Source organism: Rhinolophus hipposideros (genome assembly GCF_964194185.1).
Source record: "Rhinolophus hipposideros genome assembly, chromosome: 8".
NCBI lineage: Eukaryota > Metazoa > Chordata > Mammalia > Chiroptera > Rhinolophidae > Rhinolophus > Rhinolophus hipposideros.
In genome coordinates, this window is record NC_138054.1 from 88,924,110 (window position 1) to 88,950,939 (window position 26,830).

The 26,830-nt window shown below is 37.7% G+C and overlaps 1 protein-coding gene across 16 annotated transcripts in view; it reads right to left on the reverse strand.

Moving 5' to 3' along the window:
- KIF1B (kinesin family member 1B) overlaps positions 1-26,830 on the reverse strand; it is a 136,075-nt gene that overhangs the window by 100,009 nt on the left and 9,236 nt on the right. For 12 of the 16 annotated variants that reach the window (XM_081054974.1, XM_081054985.1, XM_081054973.1 and 9 more), the window contains exons 2-3: positions 22,443-22,623; positions 407-483 (exon numbers count right to left, since the gene is read on the reverse strand). In XM_081054974.1, the coding sequence (XP_080911100.1) occupies positions 407-483; positions 22,443-22,548 (183 nt within the window). In that variant the 5' untranslated portion in view covers positions 22,549-22,623. Of the gene's footprint in view, positions 1-406; positions 484-22,442; positions 22,624-23,596; positions 24,208-26,830 lie in introns of those variants that run through there. The other 4 variants (XM_081054972.1, XM_081054978.1, XM_081054977.1 and 1 more) reach the window with 2 other exon arrangements.

The window sequence follows — 26,830 nt, forward strand, 5'->3', positions numbered from 1 at the left end:
AAGGTCAAGTCCACATATAAAATACTTCTTTGAACTCGTTCCAGGTAGTGTGGCTATTTCTCAGTAAACAGCTTTCAGTGAAGAACGTTTCCTATCCTTTGCCCAGGCCCTTCCCTTGCCGATTAGGCTTTGTCAGTACTCCAACACAAAATAGGAAAAAAAAAAAAAAACCAAAACAAAAAGAACCAAAATGCCTAACAGAGATGCAGAAGCAAATTCTAATTTAGGAACGCATCCCAGCAGCCAGGAGACTGGGGGTCCTATACTTAGTAACTATATTGCGAAGGGCATTATTCTCCATTCTCCTAGATGGTGGTAGTCTTTTTTTCCTTGTAGGACCTGCAGGCTCCTTCAAAACATCCAAAACCCACATGGTTCTCCCATGCTGCACCAAGAGTACACTCACCGAGGTGTGAGACCAGTAGGAGTAGTCAAAGCTGAAGGACTTTGGAGCTTCCTTTGGGTTCTTTGGGTTAACAATACCTAGAGGATGAAAATATTTTGATTTTGTTAGTCACTCAGTTATTACATGATCTTTAGTTCAACATTATGTTATGTGGTAAATTCAAAACATCCAAATCAGTAAATTCATACCACTGAATCTGAATAGGGCAATCAAAAAAACAAAAATCATTTTTAATAGGTGACCTTTATAAAGAGCAACATTCACTAAGTGTTACCAGGTTCAGAACAGAGCCTGGTACAGAGGTGTTCATTAAATATTTTGTGACTAAACTCTAGGTAAGTCAGCAGCCAACATCTGGAAATGGGTTATGTTACTATTTCAAAGTGTTGCATAAGGCTTCAGATATTTCAACGCATCAGAAATAAAAGTTAAGAAAATTATTGAAATAATCTAACCACTATTTAAAACAAACTCTTTTTAAAGCTCTTTCCTACTTCAAAAAAAGCATTTGGTAATGAAGCATTCATTGGAAAGATAGTCTTATTTCTGAAATCCACATTTGATAACTTATAGTTATAATGTATATGTGTATATATGTGTATATGTGTATATCACAGACCACTAAATCTTCTGTAGAACATTATAAATAGCAAAACTACTTTTTGCCTGAAAAGCATGAAGTCTCCCTGCCCGTATGAAGTGATTTCTCACGTCATTAATCCAGTCACACTCCACTCCAGGGACTGACTGCGAATGCTGAGGCTTAGCCTCTCTCCCTTTGTCATACACACAAAGCTCTGGCTCCTCATATTTCACAAGGAATAGACTCCGTATAACATGTGTCATGAAATCTCCTCAAAGACCAGCTATCTTAACCAATCCTTTTCTCTAAGGCAGAGCCACATCCCAGGGTATCAGTGAGATCAGGATTAAAAAATAAATCTGTCCGGGGCAGCTGCTGCTCAGGACACAAATAGCAACAGTTGCTACGGGGCTTCGGCTCGGCTTCGGGGCTTGGTTCTCTCTCCTGCTGGATTTCGCTGGGTCTGGCCACACACTCATGTTCCAAGCTCAAATGCTGACAGAGTATTATTAATAAGGCTCACACTGCACATCATCATGTGACAAGGAGACATAGTTCTAGAAAGAACATCTCCCCACATACAAATGGTAACCTAAGAATGCTTCTAATCAAAAGGCACTGCATGTAAGAATGAAATAATAGCCAACATTCATGGCGCACTTTGTCCAAACTCTAAGTACCTTCTGTGTACTAACCTATTTAATCCCCCCAGCCACTCAATAAGGCAGATGTTTTATTATCCTCATTTTATAGATAAACCATCACAGAGGTTAAATAACTTTCCCAAGGCTACAGAACTAGCTAGTGGCAACTCAGAAGTAAATTTGGAGAGTCTGGCTCTGGAGCCCATACTTTTAACCAAGGCACCCTTCATTTAAATGTTTATTCCCTATAGGCAGCTATTGCCACGACAAACATTGGAAGGCATTTTTATGCATACAGATGGATGTGTATGCATATGACTACCCCCCTAAAATATTACCACGGGCATTGTTTAACTCTCCTTACCCATTTACAACTAGGAACTTGAGGATTATAGTTCCTAAAATATGAAAGACCACACACAAACTCAACCAAGAAAATGGAAGTTAGGGCCATACTACCCGTACCAGTTTCCAGATTTCAGTGACTCAGCAATAAGGACGAGATGTAGGATGTGACCTCTGAAGTAGTCTTCACCACTCAAAGACATGGTTACAATACACACCTCTAACCTCTAAAAATCTGCTGTCATAAAACCTTTAAGCCATGTTTCATTCAGTCGTTTAGCTACTTGCTGGTGGTACCACTTATGCCAAGAACAACTTAAGAAAGAGCTAGTTTTCAGATTCTACCCCTTTGTTCCCCTTTCCCTAGTAAAGAAAAAGAAAAACCACAACAATGAGTAATTTCCTTGATTCACATAAAATCCTTTTCTTCTTCTTCAATTTCCTTCTCCCAGATCTTTGAAACCTCTGAAACTAATGAACTGTCCCAACTTACAGCTTCTAAAACAACCTGCCTTTTAAATAACTGCCTCCAGACAACAACAAACCCTTTTAACATAAATAAGTAAAAATATAATTGTAAAGTTATTTACATAATAGTTATATCAAACAAGATTAAACTTAACTTCAATATTTAAAATGTTTTAATTCCTAAAGGAAAGCTATTTCTTTAGGACACCTTAGAACAATGCAAAATTCAATACTGTTGTTAACCTGTTTAAGGAGAAAGCGTTACCAGGTTTCCCCGAAAATAAGACCTAGTCAGACCATCAGCTCTAATGCATCTTTTGGAGCAAAACTAAATGTAAGATCTGGTCTTATTTTAATATAAGACTGGGTCTTATATATAATATAACATAATACTGAGTCTTATATTAATATTTGCTCCAAAAGACACATTAGAGCTAATGGTCCAGCTCAGTCTTATTTTCGGGGCAACACGGTACCTGTTTTAAGGAAGCTCAGAGGGCATGCGTGATTTCTGTTAGGTTGGGTAGTAGTTATAGGGTTGTTTGTTTTATAGCAGTCTTTATATATACATTATATTATCTTTAATACATAAAATATTTCCTAATAAAAGATTTTAAAACTCCAGAATTCTGTAAATGAGAAAAAAACAACAAAACAAAGCCTGTTACAAAGATAAAATTTTAATGACAGCACTTGAACTCATCAGAAGCCCATGAACGCCACTATTACTTCCAGGGACACTGAATTAATATTTTCAAATATGCCAAAAGATTTTTCTTTCTGAATTAATAACAGTTGAGATTTAACTCACTTCCTTGAACTCAATTAAGAACTAAGATGTTTCTAACCATTAACAGAGGGATGGACAGTACATTTAACAGGAAAGGTATAGGATTTAAACTTAAGGACCAGCATTAGTACTTTTTTTTTCTTTTTTCAAATGAGTTTAAATGCATTTTATTTTTAGACAACCTACATGACATGCTTTTCTTAAAAACAATGCCTCCGCTCCAAATAAATCAAGGTCAAAATAAATGAAGAGATAACATCAGTCCCATTTATCCCAGTCCTGGTGTGCAGGTGAAAAGCAGCAGCCAGTTATAATGATAGGTGACAGATCCAAATCGACAACTTTGTTAACATTTTTCCATTTCTAACCATCCTTAAAGAAAATCATATACGGGGTCACACCATCCTCACAGCAGTCCAGCAGAGCAACCACGCCACTTGGAGTGACTTGATTACTTTTAGAGGCTACAGTGTAGAGACTGGATTGGAGGAAGGAATGAATGGAAGTGTGGAGATCAATTATGCAAACACAAAACTGCTGCAGAATGTTGGGGGACTTTTGTTTGCCATTTGTGTAACGACATGAGAACTGAAACTGGCATTAGAAATCCATGAATTCCAGTATGTGGCATTTGTGGGGATGGAGAGAAAGGTCCATTCCTGTATCAAAAGCACTGGCATCTCTTCATCCAAATTTTGTCTTACAATTTGACCCAATAATCAATTATCAAAATTTGAGATGACCTGGAAAATATTTCTAGAAGACATTTTCATGGATTTTAGCAATGAAGGGAATAAAATACTGTAGAAGCTTTAATCTAAACAGCCTAAGTATCCAAGGTTACTGTAGGGTGCATCTATAACTTGGGCACATAACAAACTTTGTAAGCCTCAATTTTCTAATCGGTAAAATGGGTACAATAATAACTTTATAAATTGTTGTGAGAATTAATGATTAATCCATGTCAACAGTTTTAGCTCAGGGCATAGCACAAAGTAAATGTTCAAAATAGTCTTTCATTTAACAAATATCTGAGGGCCTACCATGCCCCAGACCTGAAGGTATCTAGTGAACACCAACCAGTCTCTGCCTTCAAAGCGCTTACATTCTAATCAGGATGTCAGATAATTAACTAATAGAGCTGGTATAACCTGGGGAAGAAAAAGAGTTAGGAGATAAAGGTGACAGTGGTGGTGGCAAGCTGGTTATTTTAGATAAGAGTGGGCAGGCTGCCACCTGTGAGGTGATATTTAAGCAGGGATCTGAAAGACATTTCGGAACAGGCAAGACTACCAGTGTAGCCAGAGGGTAAACAATGCTGAGAAGTGAAATCAGATAGCTAGTCAGAGGCCAAATCCTATGCGTCCCTGTGGCCAAGGTGAGGATTTTGATTTTATTCTAAAAGTGACAGGAAGCCAAAGAAGGATTTTAAGCAGAGGGGTGACAATCTAATTTACACTGCCAAAATATAACTGGCTCTTGCAAAGGAACAAGAGTGGGAGCAGAAAGACAGGCGGCTACTGCAGCATTGACTTGGACTAGAGCAAAAAGGGTAAAAAGTAACTCGATTCGAGATAGATTGTGAAGGCAGAGATGACAGGACTTACTGATGAATTACACACGGGTGGCCTGTAAGAAAGAGAGGTGGCAAGAGTGACTCCAATATTTTTGATCTGAGAAACTAAAAGAATGGGTAAGAATAAAGAAGAACCACTTTAGGCGGGCACGGAGGGAAACAACAGTTCTGTTGAGGACTTGTAAGTCTGAGATACTTCTCAGTCTTTCAAGGAGAGTTAAGTTAGTAGCTAGACAGACAGGACTAGAGCTCTACAGAGAGGTCCAGGCTGGGGAAATGAATTTGGGAATCATCACCTCAATGACATTTAAAGCCTTGAGCCTGGATGAAATCACTTAGGGAGTCCGTCTTCTCTAGAGACAGAGAAGAGATCCAAGAGAAGAGACAAGTAAGTACTGGTTCACTTTTAACATAGGGAGGTGAGGAAGAACGGAGAATGGCCTGTGAGTAAGGGCGGCAACCATGAGAGCACGGGTCCCGAGAGCTGGAAAGGTTTCAAGGAGGAAGTCAGCTATGTTACCTACTGCTGTCACAACGCTTATTATCACCCCCATCTTCTGGATTCCCCAGCGGAGAGAGTCTTTGTTCACTCTTTCCTGACTTCCCTAGTAACTGGCTTTGCTCAACCTCACCTGGGCCTTGGCTCCCCATCACCTTTCAAATCTTGTCTGGCTTCAAGCTGTTTTCTTAAGTTCCCCTTCATCAATCAGAAAGGCCGCCTTAAAATTGAAGATCTGACTGTATCTTTTCCCAGGTCCAAAAGGAAGATGATCCCACATTGAGCCTCTCCCTAAATCTTTCACACCTTTCCCCTTCAAACTTTTTATTTCTCCTGCTGTAGCTGACTTTCAGACCTTAGGAGAGCTGGAGAAGGATGAGGAACAGGACATCTTCCATGTAAAGGCTTACTTGAATGCCCTTACCAAGATAAATGGAAACGCCTTTAAAATGACTATCATAAAGTGTTCCATACATTTTAGTTTATTGATGAACCACAAGACCATCTTCTCTCTGAGCCTCTTCAAATCAAAATTAGCCTTACAAAGCTGTTAAGTTCCCTAGTTTTACCCCCTTTTCCTATGCCTTCTTTCCAACTTTGCTACTTCAGCATAAAGATGCAGAAATAATGTTTTAATTACTAAGTCCTAGAAAACAAGGCAATCAAAACAAGATCTGTACTTAAAAGCTTTTTACTCTCCAGAATAAATTTGTTTATCTAGTATCTCCAGTCTCCATGTAGCAATTATGCTGTTGTTGGCAAACTACTAAAGATTTTGCCTGCACCTACAATTAACACATTGTGGCAACACTGTAACTTTATATTAACATTTTAAACATAGCATGTTTTGGGTTTGTTAAAAATCCCAGTGACATCTTCAGCATAAACATCCTCTTCCAAAAGCTTCCTATACCCAAAATTAAGACAAATGACACACAATAAAAGTATTTTGTATACCATTTATATTCCAAATCCATAAGCAGCCCCCTCCCTTCTGGAAGTAATATATTTCCAGAAATGTATTCAATTGGTACAAAGCATATTGCCGTAAGGTAGATGTGAGCAAAACACCTAAAATCTTAAAGTTCCTTAATCATTTAAAATAACAGACTTAGATTCCAAATCTTATAAACAGGATAAGTATACTATATATATGTTCAGTATATACTCATTCCCTTTGTATTAAAAATAAATACACAGTAGGAAAAACCCTACCAACTCCGTAGTGTCCACTGTCATCAACTGGGTATAAAATATATGCTAGCTGTAATAAACATTAAACAAATTCTCAGTTAATAACAATTCTGCTCTTCCTAAGCAAATTTTGAATGATTTGGAAGGGAGATGAGGGGGAAAGCCTAGCTCCCGTTCAATCTAAGTGGCACAAAAATGTCTAAACTAACAGTAATACCCTTTTTATTCACAATTTCCCTGCATCAAGAAGGGACATCAAAACAAATTTTAATCTCACAATTAAATTCGAATTAGACGTAGACATTCAGCATTACTATACAGAACAGGGAAACAATATTTCGAGAGGCAACAGGTATAGTACAGAAGTTAAGAGTAAGGGTTCTGGAGCCAGACAGCAGCTCATTTTCTAGTCCTCCCCGTTCCTAGATGTGTGACCCCAGGCACGTGAGCCAATATCTATCCCCTCCAAGAACGGGGAAAATAAGAGAATCTGCCACAGGAGTATTGTGAGGATTAAATGAGTCGAAATCTGTAAGTGCCTAGTTGTGCTTGGCACAGCTGAAGTGTTTCTTCTTGTTGTTGTTTCTAATTACTAATCGAGGTTTTTCCCCACTACAAGGCAATTTAAAAAGTAAAAGCTACTTTTGTTTTTCCCTTCATCCGTTTTGCCTCAAGTTTATTTAGTTACACGTAACTCTCTAGTATCAGACCAGAACAGCGTCACAGGGAAACAGTAAATGTAGTTGAATCATTTCCTCATTTAGGTAGCTTCTGCTAATTCTGGCCATAGAGGTTTTTCTGTTATGCCAAAACAGAAAGGGCTTCCCGGACATTCCCACCTTTCCTGGCCCTACCCCTCAATGATTTAGAAGTCTCTCCTTAATGCTTTCATTAACGGCCATCACACTGCTTTGATTATTTACCTTTAAAACAAGACTAAAAACTCTGAGAGCCTGCTGGCCTCCGAGCTTATGCTTGCTAAATAACAAAAACCTAACTTCCTATAGATGCTCTCAAAAAACCTAATTCGTATTCCTACCAACTCTGTATATAGCATTCATCCCTAAACAATACAACTAAGAACCAGTTTTAGCCCGCTAGAAATGTTTTTCATAAAATAAGTGCAATTCCTGATATATTACCGAAATGAAATCTAGGAATGCCAACACTTTGCCTGTCATACGACCACATGTACTGATCCAATTCACGGTCCCATTACAGCACCCACACTTCACTGGGCAACAACCAAAGTCAGTCAACACCATGTTACTGGCATGGACTGCTAAAAATGGACTCCAAAGCATCTCAAGAATTGCTAAGAAGGCATTAAAAAGAACAGAAAAAAACTGGGCATGGCTATACTTTCCCCTTTGCAATAACCAATAACTGCACATATAAAGATGCATGTTTGGATTTTAATTAAGGCAACCTTAAAAGACTAGAACAATAAGATACAAAACAGCAAAGAAAGAAGACTAGGTTTCCTACAAGATTTTATCCAGTCTTCTCTCTTTGCTGTTTTGGAATCGAGATATGAAAACAACTTATTGAAGTAACTGAAGGGGTTTCAATTATCCACTGTAATAAAAAGCAGTTCCAAACACACAATACCAAAGGCCTCCAGCTTAGTAATAGGTTCAATTGTTTCTGCCTTTCAATTTACATTTCTATTGAATGCAACAATTTAGGTACCAAAACTAACCACAAAAAAACAATGTAACAAATCATTTTTCAATTACCATCCTATGATATACTTGATTCCCTTTGAGCCTCACAACAACCCGGGTATAGCAGGCTGGGTAGGTCTCAGCTACATCTCCATTTATAAATGAAGAAGCTACGGCTCAAGTGTCTGGCAACAGAGGATGAGCTGAATAAGGTACCATTCATAAATGGAATAGAATACTATGCAGCCACTAAAATCATGCTCTTGAAGAATACTAAGAAACGGGAAAATGTACCCAACACATTATGTGAAAGACCAACAAAGCTACATAGGTTTGACAAAGGAAGAGGCGAGATCACGCACAGACTAGTTTTTAGTCTAAGTGAAATGGAAACCGTCTCAGAGTTTTGACCAAAAAAACAGTCTGACTTCCATTCTACAAAGATCTCTCTAGCTGCTCTGATAAGAACAAACTGCCAGAGGTCAAGGGTTGAAGGGAGGCAGCTTGTTAGGAGGTTACTGCAGGCAGTGGCTGTGAAGGGAGTGAAAAGTGGTCAGATTCTGGATATATCCTAAAGCAGAGCCCACAGGACTTTCTGATGGATTGGCTAGAGGATAAGAGAGAGAGAAGTCAAGGGTATTACATGATTTTTGCCCTGGGCAACTACACAGATAGTTGCTATCAACTGAGTTGAGAAAGAATGCAGGGGAGCAGGACTGGAAGAGGATCCATCCGGAATTCAGTTTCGGACGTGTCAAGTTTCAAAAGGTTATTAGAGAGACAGGTAAAGATGCTAGGTCGACAGCTGCGTAAACTGCCTTTAAAAACAATTTCTTCCCCACCTGTGTGGGGCTTACATTCTTTACAGCAGTCCTAAGAAATTGTTTTAAGTCTCAAGTGTCTGATAGTGGGGGATTAGCTAAGTAAAGTACAGCACATAAAATAATATATAGCCATTAAAACTGAGTTCTTGAAGAATACTTAAAAGAATGTGCTCAATAAATTAATGAATTGATAACATATAATAGTGGGTATTTTACTATTTAATTTATAAGCTTTGTGCTCAGATAAAGGAGAAAGTGTTGTTTTCTGTACACACGTTTAGATCTTACTGTACATTCACTGATTCATCCATTCATTCACTGAATGCTTATTAAACAGGCATTAGGCTACGTTCTGAGAACACAACTGTAGAAAGACACAGCAAACATGCTATTACAATTAAGTGAGATACAGCTGTAAAAATGTTATATGTACTGAGGTAATGAATACAAACTACAATAAGATGATAGGAAACATTTATTATTGAAATAGAGCCCTCATTTGATAAGGTCACTTGTATTGCTACAGGACATTAATGAATAACATATTATTCTAATACAAAAAAGTTAAACTCAATTTGTCCTTCAGGTAAAAATAAGGAGGTAGATTTAACCAGGGTCAGCCCTTGGATTAACTGTGATGATGAAATCAATTTAAGAATGAACTACACAAATTCTTAAATCAAAGTCCATTCAATCTAGCTTTATATTGACTTATCACATGTTATTAACAGCAGTGGATATATCACAAGAGGAAAACAATATTTAAGGTAATTTCCATAACATCTTCCAGCCAATCCCCTTGCTGCACTTAGGTGCTATTCGGGATGATGCACCCAGAACACCACGGAATTTCAAGTGTTCAGCATTTAGAACACTATAGGTTTCTGACGTCTGTTCTGAGTATTAAAATCTGTAATTACACCCCCCGAAAAAAATCCTTTCCATAACATAAAACATACCTATTTGATGTATTATTCCTTAAACACCTATAAAAAATTATTTTTAAAATGTTTTTAAAATGTGGATATCTTTGATTGAGTAACACCAGCCTGGGCCAGGGAGCTGTGTCCTACACAACTAGACTGAGAAACAAGGGCTTGAACCGGGGTGGGTGGGAGGAGGCGGAAGAAGGAGGGGATAAAAGGATTAAAAAAAGCAAGTTACAAGACAATATATATATATGTATATTATATATTTATATCTATATACTATATATAAATGATCCAATTACATAACAAATTGAATATGTGATGGTGCAAAGAAAAGAGAAGACTACCCAATGAGATGTTAATGGTAGCTTTCTCTGAGTGGTAAGATTAGGAGTGATTCTGCTTTCTGCTTTGTGTTTTCTGAGTTTTCAATTTTTCAACTGCTTTTGTTTTGAGAATAAAAGCATTATTCTTTAAATTTTTTAAATTGATTGGTTTATATCATTTATAGATATACTGAATAAATGTGTTCAATAAATTGTTCTAAAACAGAGGGTAAGGATAGGTAGAACCTGTACTGTGACAGCTAACAAATTATCTTTCTTGTGTTTTTTCTAAGCAAAGGTATTAACTATGATGAAGATCAATAGAGTAAAACTGTTACCAGGGAAAACACCAGAAGATAATGCCTCAAATAAGAGTTAGAGAAACTGTCAGTAAGTGGAAAGAACAGTAATATGCTACAAAAGTAGTAATTTAAGTCCTACAAAAAAGTGGGACTTAAACAAGCCAGGCCCTCCCCAGACTCCAAGCCTCATTTTGGTCTATTTCAAAAGCATTTAAACAAATGACTATTTTGTAGATATTTCAAAGATATTTGAAAGAAGATATATTCAGAAGAAAAATTATATATAGCAAATGACAAGAGAAAGGAAAAGCAAATTCAATTTATTGAACACCTATTACGTGTCAAAAACTGTTTTAAGTATAAGACAAGGGATTATGAAACAGTCTCAAACTATTGCTTTCCCCATCAGGTTGTCTTCCTTATGAGAAACATTATACAAAGTGAACGATTGCTTATCCCTGCTTTGTCCAACAGTCCATGTCTGAAGTAAGGCAGTAAACCGGGACCCTTAGACCCAGATGCCGAGAAAATAAATAGCCCAACATAATTAAAGAATTATTTTTTCCCCTGAACACCAACTTCAGCATCTTCCTAATATAAGGAAAACGATGACGACAGAGGGAGCAACTACTGCTGTGAAACGACAGCTAAGTCAAAAGAACCCTCTTTTGTTCATGGAATTAACCAGAAGATACATCATCCTTAGTTGCTGTCCGATCCAGGGCTATCAAGACAAGCCCTAGCAGGTACTTGTGAAAAACTGCAAAATCTGCAAAAGATTATGTTTTCAATACCAACACGCCATCAAATTTTGTTCAGACAACCAACCAACCCATTAATGACAAAGGCTGGAAGTCATCTTCATTTCGGAAGTCAAGGTGATGGGGCAAAGCTGAAGAGTTTCGATGATATGCTTATAACTCACCAAAAACAATTTTCTTTTTATCACATACGAAAATGTCTTGCTATGACACACCAAAGCAATCAAATGCAGTAAAAGTTTAAAAACACTGGAAAACAACAAAAAATACACCTAATATCTAGAAGAGGGGACAATCTAATGCCCTTCTTTATGACCGTAAACCATATCCCTGTAGAAGAAAAACGTAAGAAATATAAGGATACATTCCGGAATGTCAGCTTAGGTGCCACATGAGAAGTCATGAAATACTAAATAATATTGTGTCAGATACAAAAGAAAAGACCAAGTATGTTTTTGATCTGAAGAAAAGTAAGACAAAGACTGCTTTAAAGACTGAGGGGGACATAAGAAAGACCAGGATGTAAAAAAGTCCGCAGCACAGGGAGTGACCAGCAGATAGCCCTGAGTTAAGGGGGGGGGGGGGCCTGGAGGATCACAGGCTGCTCCCACCCCAACACTGCTGAGGGACAATCTCCCTAAAGGGAGAGGCCACGGCCACTGCCCATGTGAGACCTGGACCTCCCCTTTATATACCCATTCCAAAAGTCCTTCAAAAGACCCAAACTGGTTTCAACCACTCCAGTTGAGTAAATGTATCATTTCAGTGGCACCTTTATTCCCCACCCCCAACACACACACACACACCATTGCCATAGCTCCAAGCCCTGACTACAGTAAAAGTGCCACTGGTACTAACGCTGATGTCAATGCATTTTACTGACCTGGTCTTCTTCCCATGCTGTATGAACCTCTCTATCCTCATGTTGCTTACCTTCCTACATTCCAGTGACTAAATGAGTGTCATTTAATCAATGTGAACATTCCTGTCTTTGAAAAAAGGAGTGAAAAAGTGGCTAGAAGGCTTCAGGAGGAGGCAGCAGGAGGCAATGTGATGGGCCTGTGCCTGTTATATGATCTGCCTGGTTATGGGCACACAGCATCTCTACTTGCAAGACTAACTTTGTTTTCTCCTTTGCTTTTGTACATTTTAAATTAAACATTTAGTAGATAGACATACAGTACATAGATTTATAACATATATGTATGTAGAGTATCAATAACAATAAAAGCCCAGGTGCCCACCAGCCAGTACAGAACACGAGTGTCATCTCTGCAGTTCCATGGTACTGTTTCTCCAAAAATAAGACCTAGTCGGACAATCAGCTCTAACGTGTCTTTTGGAGCAAAAGTTAATATAAGACCCGGTCTTATTTTATTATAAGACCGGCTCTTATATAATAAATATAATGCAATGTAATTTAATGTAATATAATATAAGAACCAGTCTTCTATTAATTTTTGCTCCAAAAGATGCATTAGAGCTGATTGTCCAGCTAGGTCTTATTTTTGGGGAAACACAGTATGTCCTGGCTTATCCTGGAAAGGACTTAAGGAGACCTCCTTCTGATCTTAGGCTAGTGCCTCTTACCTTTGTTTGGGTACACAGATCTCTCTAAAAATGTACTGAAAGTAGATTATTCCCTCCCTAGGAAAATGCATAAAACACATTTTTCATATAATTTCAAGGGGTGCCCACCTTGACAGTCACTGAAATCTATCCATTGACCCCAGGAAAAAAAACCCAGAGCAAAATGCAAATGAGAATTAGGTAATACCAATGAGAGAGAAAAAAAAATTTAAGACTAACAAGAAAAGACTTGAATACAAAATTACGTAACGTAACAACTCTAACCATTTAAGCAAACTGGAATAACAACAACAAAAATCCATCAAAATGCAGGAAGCTGTGGTAAGGAGGTAACTAGACAATTAAAAAAATCTTCCAAAGTGGGAGAAACTTGGAACATAATGGGATATTAAACAAAGCCATTTGTGTATGCATTCAGGTCTCAAAAATGTCAAGGCAGTAACATTTATCTGTGCCATGGAAAATATTCCCTCTGAGACCAGAAATTGCTTCAATAAACAGCTACGACTCAGTTTACAGATCTGGCATATTCCCTACAGTACCCTTCACCCTCTTCTACTTTTTCATAAGAGATCTTATGGCAGGAACATTCCATTGCATTCCATCTGCAATCAGCTATAATCCTTGCGAGCAGCAGGCCAGGCCAGCTTGCCAGCATAGCAGTCTTTCAATATAGCTAACACATGTGACTGCAGCAAATTCATTTCATTTTTTGCAACAATTCTAGGTTAAAAATGCATGCTGTCTCCCAATTTAAATCCAGTGTTTTTTTTTTTTTAATCAAGCCATTAATACTTTCTAAACATAGCAAGTGGCTCACTTAAAATCTCATATAAAAATTATTTGTTAGGGGGCGGCTGGTTAGCTCAGTTGGTTAGAGCTTGGTGCTCTTAACAAGGTTGCCAGTTTGATCCCCACATGGGCCACTGTGAGCTAGCTACACCCTCCACAACTAGATTGAAACAACTACTTGACTTGGAGCTGATGGGTCCTGGCAAAACACTTATATAAATAAAAGTTTAAAAAATTATTTGTTAGCCAAATTACAAACAAAATGCCATATAAAATAGAAAACATTAGCAGAAAATGCCAAAAATCGAAGGGGAAAAAGTCTCTGATACAATTAGATAATCAAAGCTTTCCAAGAACAAACACCTTTCAAAGGAATCAAAATTACCACAAACCCTCTGAGCCATGACTAAGTATTTCGCTAAAAACTAACCCTACTTTTCCCAAGGCTGGTTCATCTCATGAGGTTTTTTGTTTCAGTAGACCAATGCTAATTAGAAGTCCAATTTCTTCTGCTGAACGTTTATGTGCGAGAGGCAATCTGTTCCAGCCAGATATGGGTCAGGAGTACCAATTATCTAGTCCTAACACTAACAAGCTACAATCCTGAAAATTTCCTCAAACATACTGGACGTTTAATCTAAAGTCTACTTACTCCTCAAGGTCTAGTGGAAATGCCCTATCATCTATGAATCTCACGCGTGCCCTTTTCCAAACTCACACCTGTACTTTTTTAAAACCCTTTTTTTAATAGCAATTATCATATTTATTTTGTATTGAGGTCATTTAGTATATCCTGTCTGTCCTACCACAAACTAAAAACTCAAGTGCAGGGTCCTAGGGTACACATAACTCTGTAATCCCTCCAGATACATATTAGAGCAGATTCTCAAAAGAGGAAGGGAAAGAAAGGGCAAGGCAGAGCACAGCCACTTGGCCTGTGGTCTAGAAAGATTTTGGACAAAACGATGGAAAAACCACTGGTAGTTCAGCACTGTGCTTCATGTGAGCCACGGATTGGTTTTCATAGGACTAGTACAATATAACCAGGCCTATTCTAACCAAATTACTAATCACTTTTAATAAAAACCAGGCATTTCTTCAAACTTTTATAAAAAGACTATCAACATTTTCAGTAATTCTGGAAAGACTTTTGTAGGAGATGAGCAAGAATAGGTGAAGAAAATTTACATCCTCACCAACTCCAAATTTTATGGCCCTATCCTCAAAAGGTGTTCAACTAGGAATCTCATTCTCTTCTTCAGTTTGCTACCTACTACAAGTGAAAACACTTGAGATCCTTCATTCAGAGTGAATATCATATTTGGGTAATTTTACCTTTTTCCACCTAAACTGACGTTATTTTCTATGCAATCAAAATAATGTCAGGGCCAGCCCGGTGGCTCAGGCACTTGGAGCTCCGTGCTCCTCACTCCGAAGGCTGACGCTTCGATTCCCACATGGGCCACTGGGCTCTCAACCATTCCTCGAGTCCCGCAAGGGATGGTGGGCTGCGCCCCCTGCAACTAGCAATGGCAACTGGACCTGGAGCTGAGCTGCGCCCTCCACAACTAAGACTGAAAGGACAACAACTTGAAGCTGAATGGCACCCTCCATAACTAAGATTGAAGAGACAACAACTTGACTTGGGGAAAAAAAGTCCTGAAAGTACACACTGTTCCCCAATAAAGTCCTGTTTAAAAAAAAAAATCTTAAAACAAAAAATAATAAGGTCAAAGAGAGAGCTATATAGAAACAATGAGATCTAACACTTTTTTTAATGAGCTATCAATAATCTCTTAGTGAGCTTTTAATTCACATGATCAAAAAATAAGCAAAGCAAAGAGTCAAGCAAACTCAGATGTATGGCTCATAACTACCCAGAACTATAGAAAATGTTTTAATTTTACCACATATTTTAATAGTTTTATTCTGCTGGATAGTCAAATGGATGATTTTTAAAAAATACTCTATTTGGTACTTAACATACCATTATACTTATATAACAGATACTTGCTAATAAATAAAACCCTACTAACTTTTATGGATATTCTTTCATGCTAAAATCTCAAAGGAAACACCTTCTACCAGTTATAAACATGAATTGTATTGTTCAGGTATTTAAAGCATTCAATGCAGTCAAGGCTGAAAAATAAGCTACTATTACACATTATCACTAACTAAAAGGGGAATAAAGTATCTTAGAAAACTATGCTGCTGCTTAAACTATTTCTGAAAGGAAATCTCACACAAGTTGCTTCTAGGGAGAGGAAATGGTTGACTATGTGATGGGGTAAGAGAAAGTGTCTGTGCAGCATACTCTTTGTATGTTTAAATCTTTTTTGACGTCATTAAAATGGCGGCGTGAGGTGAGCCTCTGTAAAGCTCCCCTGGAATTTACAACTAATTGGACAACAATAACTCCACAAAGGACTCCTTGCACAGCAGACAGGCAAGACCAAGAGGCCCACTACTGAATTCACCTCCAGGTGGGCGAATCGTGCGAGCGGGGGAGGAGGGAGAGAAGTGCGGAGACGAAGCCGCGCGGGCGCAGGACACAGACCTAGCTCAGTGCTCAGAGCCCGCTGCGCCCGGATCTTCTGCAACTGCGGGAGAGGGAAGGACTCGGACTGCTAGGGCTCCGCTTACGGCCCACAGGGCTGAGGGGGCAGAATATAACACGGCTGAACCCAATGTTCACGGCAGAGGCCTCCGAGCAAAGACTGAGGGAAGAAGGCTGAAAACAGTGGTTTAAGCCCTCACTGCCGAGCTGAGAACGGAAGCCTTAGGCACGGAGACTAGCCGCCCCTCCCTACCCTCCGAGAGCTCGCCCCACCCCACCTGCCCGGTGCTAGAAGCGATAAAGTAGCAGTGTCAGATCAAAGGACAGAATATTTGCTGCTCTGAGAACTGTGGACCGCAGACAGATTCACAGCCCAACTAGTTCCAGCAAAGGGGAGGGAGCTGTGGAAGCAGGACCGGCTGTGGTGGTGGTCGCCGCCATTGCTGTGGGCCACCTCTCACAACTCACCCCACCCCTGGCCCCACCTATCTGGGTGGATCCCTGCAGGAGTAAACAGAACTGCTGAAACAAACGGGCTCTGAATCTGGTGCAGAAAGAGCTTTGGAACTCCAAAAGCTCTCCGCATCCCCACACGGACACTGCGCCCTGTGACCCAGGCGAACTGTCAACAGAGGAGAAGCCCGACTCCCAGGGAATCCCCCCATTGTGTGAGAAGCTGGAATAGTGCAGAGAAAACATAGCACTACCGTGTGAGAGAGAAAAAAAGGCTGAAGTTGGAGAGAAAATAAAACATTCTACCAACAAGTACTGGAAAACAAAAGAAAGACCTCTTCCTATCAACCTGTTGCAGAAGCCACTCCTGTAGATGTCCAGGAAGAGAAATAATAAATCAGTAATTGCCATGAATAACAAAGGCAACAAGAGAGCTCAGAAAGAAAGTGAAAAGTCTCCAGAAAAGGAACTTAAAGATATGGAAATATGTGATTTAAATGACAGAGAATTCAAGATTGCAGTTCTGAAAAAACTCAACGAGATGCAAGAAAACACAGAAAGGCAGTTTAATGAACTCAGAAACACAATCAAAGAACAATATGAACATTTTACGAAAGAGATTGAAATTTTAAAACGAACCAAATAGAATTTCTGGAAATTAAGAACTCAATAGAAGAAATCAAGAATGAAATAGCCAGCTTAGGTAGTAGAGTTGACCAGATGGAGGAAAGAATCAGTGACATCGAAGATAGAAACCTGGAAATTACAAAGATGGAAGAAGAAAGAGACTTGAGGCTTAAAAGAAATGAAAGAACTCTATAAGAACTTTCTGACTCCATCAGAAAGAGCAATATAAGAATAATCGGCATACCAGAAGGAGAAGAGAGAGAGAAGGGAACAGAGAATATATTCAAACAAATTGTTGGTGAGAACTTCCCAAACTTGTGGAAAGAACTGGATCCTTGAATCCAAGAAGCAAATAGAACACCTAATCACCTCAATCCCAACAGGCCTTCTCCAAGGCAATTGTATTGAAGCTCCCAATCAGGGAGCACCGAAATATACCAAGCAACTACTAACAGAACTAAAGGGAGAAATTGACCAAAACACAATTATACTAGGGGACTTAAATACATCATTGACAGCTATGGATAGATCATCCAAACAGAAAATAAATAAAACAGCAGCCCTAAATGACACATTAGATGAAATGGACATAATTGACATATATAGAGCACTTCATCCTAAAACATCAGACTATACATTCTTTTCTAGTGTACACGGAACATTCTCAAGGATAGACCATATATTGGGACATAAAATCAGCCTCAGCAAATTTAAGAAGATTGAAATCATACCCAGCATATTCTCTGATCACAAGACTTTGAAATTGGATATCAATTGCAAAAAGAAAGCAGGAAAAAACACAAATACATAGCGATTAAACAACATACTGTTAAAGAACGACTGGGTCAAAGAAGAAATTAGAGGAGAGCTCAAAAGATACATAGAAACAAATGACAATGAAAATACATCCTACCAAAATTTTTGGGATGCCGCGAAAGCAGTTTTAAGAGGGAAATTTATATCATTACAGGCCTATCTCAAGAAACAAGAAAAAATCCCAAATAAATAATCTCATGTTACACCTTAAAGAACTAGAAAAAGAAGAACAAGTGAAACCCAAGGTCAGCAGAAGAAAGGAAATAAAAATCAGAGCAGAACTAAATGAAACAGAGAACAAAAAGAGAATTGAAAAAATTAATGTGACAAAGAGCTGGTTCTTTGAAAAGATTAACAAAATTGACAAACTCTTGGCTAGACTCACTAACATAAAGAGAAGACACTAACAAAATCAGAAATGAAAAAGGAGAAGTTATCACGGACATCACAGAAATACAAAGGATCATCCAAGAATACTATGAAGGACTATATGCCACCAAATTCAATAACCTAGAAGAAATGGACAAGTTCTTAGAAACACATAGCCTTCCAAGGCTGAACCATGAAGAACTGGAAAATCTATACAGACCGATCACCAGTAACGAAATTGAATCAGTCATCCAAAAACTTCCCAAAAGCAAAAGTCCGGGACGAGATGGCTTCACTAGTGAATTCTACCAAACCTTCAAACAGGATCTAATAACCAATCCTGCTCAAACTCTTCCAAAAAATTGAAGAAGAGACAGTACTCCCTAACTCATTTTATGAGGCCAACATTACCCTGATACCAAAACCTGGTAAGACAACACAAAAAAAGAAACCTACAGACCAGTATCTCTGATGAATACAGATGCAAAAGTCCTAAACAAAATTCTAGCAAATCGAATACAACAACACATTAAAAAGATTATTCATCACGACCAAGTGGAGTTCATCCCCGGGGCACAAGAATGGTTCAACATCCGCAAATCCATCAATGTGATACATCACATAAACAAAATAAAGGACAAAAATCATATGATTATATCAATTGATGCAGAAAAAGCATTTGACAAGATACAACATCCATTTATGATTAAAACACTTAATAAAATAGGTATAGAAGGAAAATGCATTAACATAATAAAGGCCACATATGACAAGCCCTCAGCTAATCTCATAATTAATGATGAAAAACTGAAGCCCTTTGCTCCACGTTCAGGAACACGACAGGGCTGTCCCCTATCACCTCTGCTTTTCAACATAGTGTTGGAAATCCTTGCCAGAGCAATCAGGCAAGAGAAAGAAATAAAAGGCATCCAAATTGGGAATGAAGAAGTTAAATTATCACTCTTTGCAGATGACATGATGCTATATATAGAAAACCCTAAAGACTCCACCAAAAAGCTATTAGAAACAATCAACGAATACAGTAAAGTTGCGGGCTACAAAATCAACGTACAAAAAATCCATTGCATTCCTATATACTAACAATGAAATCTCAAAAAAGAAATACAAAAAACAATTCCTTTTGCAATTGCAGCAAAAAGAATAAAATACCTAGGAATAAACTTAACCAAGGATGTGAAGGACCTATATGCTGAAAACTGTAATTTTTTTTTTTTAAGTGTTGTTTTCCAGGACCCATCAGCTCCAAGTCAAGTAGACATTTCGATCCAGTTGTAGAGGGCACAGCTCACAGTGGCCCATGTGGGGATCAAACCCACAACCTTGTTAAGAGCACCGCGCTCTAACCAACTGAGCTAACCACCCCTGTACCTTTTAAATTTTATACCATGTGAATGAATGTTTTACCTGTTCACAGAAATAAAACTGGGGGGAAAATTAAAATAATGCTATTTGACCCTGACAATGAACATAAACTTACAGCCAATTTAAGATGTGGGAATTCTAAAATGATATGTCAAGAAAAAAACATTAGTATCAGTACTTTGACTAATAAAAATTTTCCATTTATTTTTATTGTATGACAAATGATTTTTACATTTGATGAATATGGCCTTTTAAAAATCATTTTCTATTTAAAAGTTTTTAGTGAGATTTCCAACCCTGTAAGAAAAATAGCAACAGACACGTCAACCATTAATGAAAAACCGTCTCCATGACACTGGGGATTTCTCCTGGAAGTTCAGTGTGAGAAACATATTAGAGATAAAAGTGGTTCTTTTTGAAATCAATTCTGGCTCCTAATCCAGGATTTCTTCAAATCTGCCTTTTAAAAGAACTTGTGATATATACTAGCATATTTAGAGGCAATGGCAATAGCCAAAAATGCCTCCAAACTAAGTTATAATTAATTTTTCACAGAGAAATGAGAGGCTCAATAATCAGGACTTAGCATGTTCACTTCAGCAGCACACATACTAAAATTAGAACCATACAGAGAAGATTAGTATAGCCCCTGTGCAAGGATTTAGTTATACATTGTGTAAAAGTTAATTCTTAAAATGAAGTACAAGTAATAATATAGTTTAAATGAGTGAACACCAATTGAAGAACGTAAATATTTGTTCTCTAGTTCAATTGCAAGTCTAGCTCAAACTTTAAGGAGCAAATAATCAACACTGACTTTCTTTTTAAACTTCACTGAGATATAATTTACATACCATAAAGTTTACCCATTTAAAGTGTACAATTCAATACTGAATTTGCATCTTTTTCTTTTACAATTACTCACTCATAGGATATAATTTATAGAACCACTGGCACAACTGACAAAGAAATGTTAAACCAATAATAGTACAGCAGTTTAGACTCCTATTTTTGAATCCTTTTATAAAAAATAGATCAGGGCGGCCGGTTGGCTCAGTTGGTTAGAATACAGTGCCTATATAGTGCTCATAACACCCAGGTCACCAGTTCGAGTCCCAAATGAGCCAGCCAGCTGCGCCCTCCACAACTAGACTAGAAAAAAAAAAAAAAAACGACTTGACTTGGAGCTGATATACATAAATACACTGTTCCCCAATATTCCCCAATAAAAGAAATTTTTTAAAAAAGGATTGTTGTGTTGTAACAGCCATATACCATGTCAGGGATAGTAGATGGGGGAGGTTATCACTTTGTGAGGGGTGTAAATACGTAACTATTATGTTGCTTTGTACACCTGAAACTAACAAAAGAAAACTTTTTCTTCAAAACAAAGATTGTTGCAAGTCCTATCTACCAAGTTCAGAGACGTGTATAAGCAATAGCAAGTTCAAAATTATAGGTAAAGAATATAAGAACAAATAAAAATACAATGTGAGCTCATAGTAACAGAATAGAATGGTGGTTACCAGAAGCTGGGAGGTGGGGAAAAGGGGAAATATTGATAAAAGGGTCCAAACTTTCAGTTATAAGATGAATAAATTCTGGAGACCTAATGAGCAACATGGTGACTACAATAAATAATAATGTACTGTATACTTAAAATTTGCTCCGAGTGGATCTCAAGTATTCTCACCACACACACAAGAAGGTAACCAGAGGTAATGGATATTTTAATTAGTTTGATTGTGGTAATCATTTAATAATGTATACATATATCAAAACATCACATTGTACACCTTAAATATATGTAATTTTATTTCCCACTGGTAGAATCCCCTACACAAAACACTGGCAAATGGCCCACAAACAGATGGGCTCAGAATGGTTTCTCAACTATGGAGCATTAACTTGTGTCTGAAAGACCTATGATGCTGCTTTATCACAAAGTTATAGGTTTCAAGATGGTAAAACTAACACTATTTTAAGAAATAATTTGCCTACATATCCATATCAAGTAATTAATAATGCAAGTACAAAAGAAATCAGCTTAAGTCCTTTTTCACTTAAGCAATGATATAGAGAAACAAGCTGGGAAGCAATGACTAATAATTTTAGTAATAATTTATAAGTTTACTATCTATTATAGTTGTATCTGTTGTTCAACTCAAAGAACTACTGTAAATGCTCTTTAAAATCAAGGAAGAAAAATCTTGGAGCCTCCACAAGTAAATTTCACATCATCGTTTAGTAAAAATCACTGCTTACACCTTTATTATCATTAAGATTGCAACTTAAAAACACTAGCTAAATTAGTTCAATTCTCCGGGGATTTCTCAATTGTAAAAAACAAAACAAACAGTCCATTATTTGAATATGCTACAGAAAATATTACAGGAGGAAAACATTCAATGGCTCACTGAAAATAGCAAAGTTCAAAGTGATAATACCCAAACATTCAGTTATTATGATCACAGCAAGAAGGAAAAGGAGAAAGGATAGGAAAGTGAGAATTAACTGGCAGAAACAACAGGAACTCACTGGTGGAGTTGCCTTGCATCTGGATGATGCACTTGGACTCTTTGCTGGTCTCTCGAGAATTGAAGGGCCGCACGCGGACAGCCACCTTCACTGAGGCTCCCGACATTCTGATGGTCTTGTTATGTATATGCAGTCCAGAAATAAAGAATCAAATCTTCTTTTGAAGTTATGTTCAAGTTTCCTTTAAAAAGAAAACAAATTCCATAGAATGGAGTCAATTAAAAAAAGCATGAGCTAACTTGAGCATAAGAGTTACTATCTTATTCTTAGTACTATTTCTGTTTCCATTTCAAAAAACCTCTTCCCTTCTCTTCCTTTATATTCGAAACAGTAAATCATCAAATAGAAAAACCAAAGGTTGAAATTTGTTTTCCTACTCCATTATCTCTTTATCATACCTTAAAAATCCCTACAGTTAATAATAAAAAATATATCTGCAAAGTAACAGGCATCTATCTTGCTGTTTTTCTGAATCAATCTTCAGTAACATATAAAACATACAAAACGTTTATTTGTTAAAGTTCCTTACACAAGTAAATCCCCATCTGCAAAATGACTTATTACTTTAAAGCAATGCATTGAACTTTCTATACTTTAATTACAGCTTGAAACATTCAGTTATATGATGTATAATTAAACAGTAAAGGACAAAGATAAGCTCTAGCTAGCTCCTTTAACTTCCTCCTTTAACCTACACGAACACTTTCATATGCATCGTATTTGACCTTCATGCTCATCCTGTACAATAAGCAGAGACGGTTCTAAGGGACTAAGGTTCTGTCCTCAGCTGTGCCACTGACTCATGGCAGACTCAAATCACTGCATTTCATAGTGAATGAAGCCACAGGCAAAAATGTGAACATTTTTCAGATGAATAGTTTCCCTCCCAACGGAACAAAACAAACGCTATTCTGCGAGAACCCACGTAAGTGATTTCCACAAGAAACAACAGATCTCAATCTGCATTCTATTCATTACATAAACATCTTCAAGAATCAAACAAAAGAAAAAACTAAAAGAGAAAAATACTTTTGAGTGCAATTATGAGGGAACCCCAACAGAGATAGATAGATAGATAGATAGATAGATAGATAGATAGATAGATAGATAGATAGATAGATACATAAATACCAAAAGCCATTCTACCTCATTACCTTATTTTCTTAACAGCATTATCACTATCTGAAATTCTTGTTTTTTGGAACGTGCTACTGCCCACCTCTCACTCCACCAGCACCAGAATGCTCAGGTCTTGTCTGCTAGCACTTAGAACAGTACCTGATGAAAGAACTCAGAAGGAATGAATGATGAGTGGTATTTCCCAGTTTTGAGAATTATCTGTTCGTCTTTGCCTGGTTTACTTTTTGTTTTTGTTTCAAGTGATTACAATATTTACTGATATTAATCTTTTCATATTTTCTGCAATGTTTTTTCCAGTCTTTTCCCCCATTTTATTTTACATTAAACAGATGGTCTTTTTTTAAAAAATATCAAAAATGTTTTGTGATCACATTTATCAAATGGAAGCTTGGAGCTATTAACCCTCCCAATAGAGCATGACCTATAGTCAGTCACTAGTTGAGTAGAGTACTTTGCCAAGAGAGAATGAAGCATTCAGAAAGAGCAAGACAGAACACATTTCAACCTCCCAGAGAATTCACCTTGATACACAGCCATCATCTCAACACTCAACATGTCCCATTATCTTCTCCCCCAAACTAGCAATCTCTGCCCGTTTTCCTATTTATATCTGGCCCCATATCACAAACCTTGGAGTTCTCTTTGCTTCCTTCTCTTTGAATCCTTTTATTAGTGTTAACATTATTAATGAAATACCACAGGAAAACTTTTAAAACAAATTTGCATTTTCTATCCCTTCATTTCTCTCATTCCCATTGCCATTGTCCCAATCTGCCCTTACTATCTCATGCCTAGTATACTTGGAATAGCGGAACTGATCTTTGAGCTTTAAGTTTTAATTAAACAGGGTTGCACAAAACAGAATCATATGGGGGTCTTTTGAAAAGTATATGGTGATGGAAGGAGACCAGACTATGGATGCCGAGCAGACAATGAAGTATACAGGTGTTGTAGTATGAAGCTGTACATCTGAATTCTACAAAACGTTACTAACCAATGTTATCCCAACAAATTTAGTTTAAAAAAAAAAAAAAGAAATAGAAGAAAAGAAAATGAGCCTAAACTCCTCCAGCCTGGATTCAACAGTTCTGAGATAGACCCCAGATATGGGGTTTTTGTTTCCCAAAGATTATATTGCAAATCTCCAGCTGAGCACACCGCTTTATGCAACTGCTCCACCCTGCAGCAATGTCAGTTTTTCCAAAGCATGACTTTCAATTTCACTTCCAAACTCAATAAACTTCTCTTATTCCCCAGTGCTTACAAGATCAAGACCAAAGTCAAAGGTACTCAGGTGTTCCAGTCAAGCTCCTTTCCTATCCTACCCAAACATTCTTTCACACCTCCTAACAATTTTTCCCCTCCAACCGGCATTTCAATTTCCACTTTCTCCTCTATTTGAGAGCCCAGCTCGTCTTACCTCTTCCCAAATGACTATCCAAACATTCCAGGAATCACTGGTATTTCCTATAGCACTTATAGCCCCAAACACACTGTGCGAACACTGCTATCATTTTACACGACTGCATTCTAGTTTGTACTGTTCGTTAACAGCGTCCCAACGTAAAAATCCTATTCTATCAAAAATCTCTTTGAACTGGGCTTCTTGAAAAAAAATGGCTAGACAAGAAATTTCAAGATGATCCTGGAACATGTTAGTGTGACCACAAGCACGAAATCTATCAAAGATGAATGTGGTCGTGGCAAAAGGGCACAGGTCCCAATTTAAAGGGTCTCACACTGGCCAAAGATGGGATAATTATAAGAATACATACATACATACTGCAAATAGATTGAAAAACATCAAATATACAAATTCATGAGTTCATAACGACACTTTTGAAAACCTCATTATTCTGAAGACTGGCAAATAAAACGAAAGAATTGAGCACATATCCAGCCTGTATATTCTGTATGAACTATGTTCCGGGATAGCCAAATAGTGAATGTAGGCAAGTTCTTTTTACAGAAAAACTGTAGTTAATCAATGCAGATTAACTACATTGAAATGACAGAATTAGAAAATCACCATTTTCCAATCTGACTGATATAAAAGCTGTCTGCAACAATCATCACTAGCAGCTAAAAAAGCCTTAGATGAAAGGCTGGTTGATGTGGAAACATTACAATGTATGGATAAGGCTGAAAACATCGGAACCAAATTGAACGTTTCTAAAATGGGCACCTAGGTGATCTCTGCCTCCTGCTGTGCTACAATAGGAAATGCACAGCACCACCTAGTAGTAAGTATTCTATCTCACGCCCTTAAAATCCTGAATAGAATCAAGCTTCATGCCTATCAGTGTCCAGAACATATTGTCATTTAAACAATTTAAATAACACCTGAAAGATGTAATCAGCCAAACCCAGCATATGGAAAAATCTGTAGGCCAAGTCACCTAGTTTCTTCAAATAGCACAACTGGGGGTGGGGAGTAATAAAAGAGATGTGCCTTAGTTATCAATCAAATGCAATGATTTTTTAATCAAGAAAATATGTGAGAAGACATTTTTAGATAATCAGGGAAGTCTGAACATAGACTGGCTGCCAGATGATATTAAGGAATTTTGTAGGGGAAGAGTAAAGAAACGAGTTTGCCAGAATGTCAACAATTATTGAATGTTATAGATATATAAATTTAAAAAACAAAATTTTCTTTCTTTTTTTTTTTTTTTTAAACTTCTTTATTGGGGAATATTGGGGAACTGTGTGTTTCTCCAGGGCCCATCAGATCCAAGCTGTTGCCCTTCAATCTAGTTGTGGAGGGTGCAGCCCACTGGCCCCTGTGGGGATCGAACCAACCCTGTTGTTCAGAGCTTGCGCTCTAACCAACTGAGCCATCTGGCTGCCCCCAGAATTTTCTTTAGTGTTCTATCCACTAACTAAAATGGATAGTGTTCTATCTATTTAGTAGTGGCCTATTAAAATGCTGAATGCTACTGACTGACTGACAAAGGCTGACACCTCTCTGGTAGGGTTTACGTAGAAAGTACCATGCATCTGCAACTAGGAACCAACACACTAACATCTAATGTCCCCCATACACACACTTTTCAATAGACTGTTTGACTCTACCTACCTATCCTGCCAGCATTTCATTCAACCTAACACAACCAAAGCCAAATCTCTCTCCACCTCCTCCAAACAACACAGCTCTTCCACCTCTTTTCCATTTCTTTTAACATTCTCAGCATTCTCCTGTTCCCACACACGCCCAAAAGCTTGCTTCCTCTAGCCATCTAATCAAT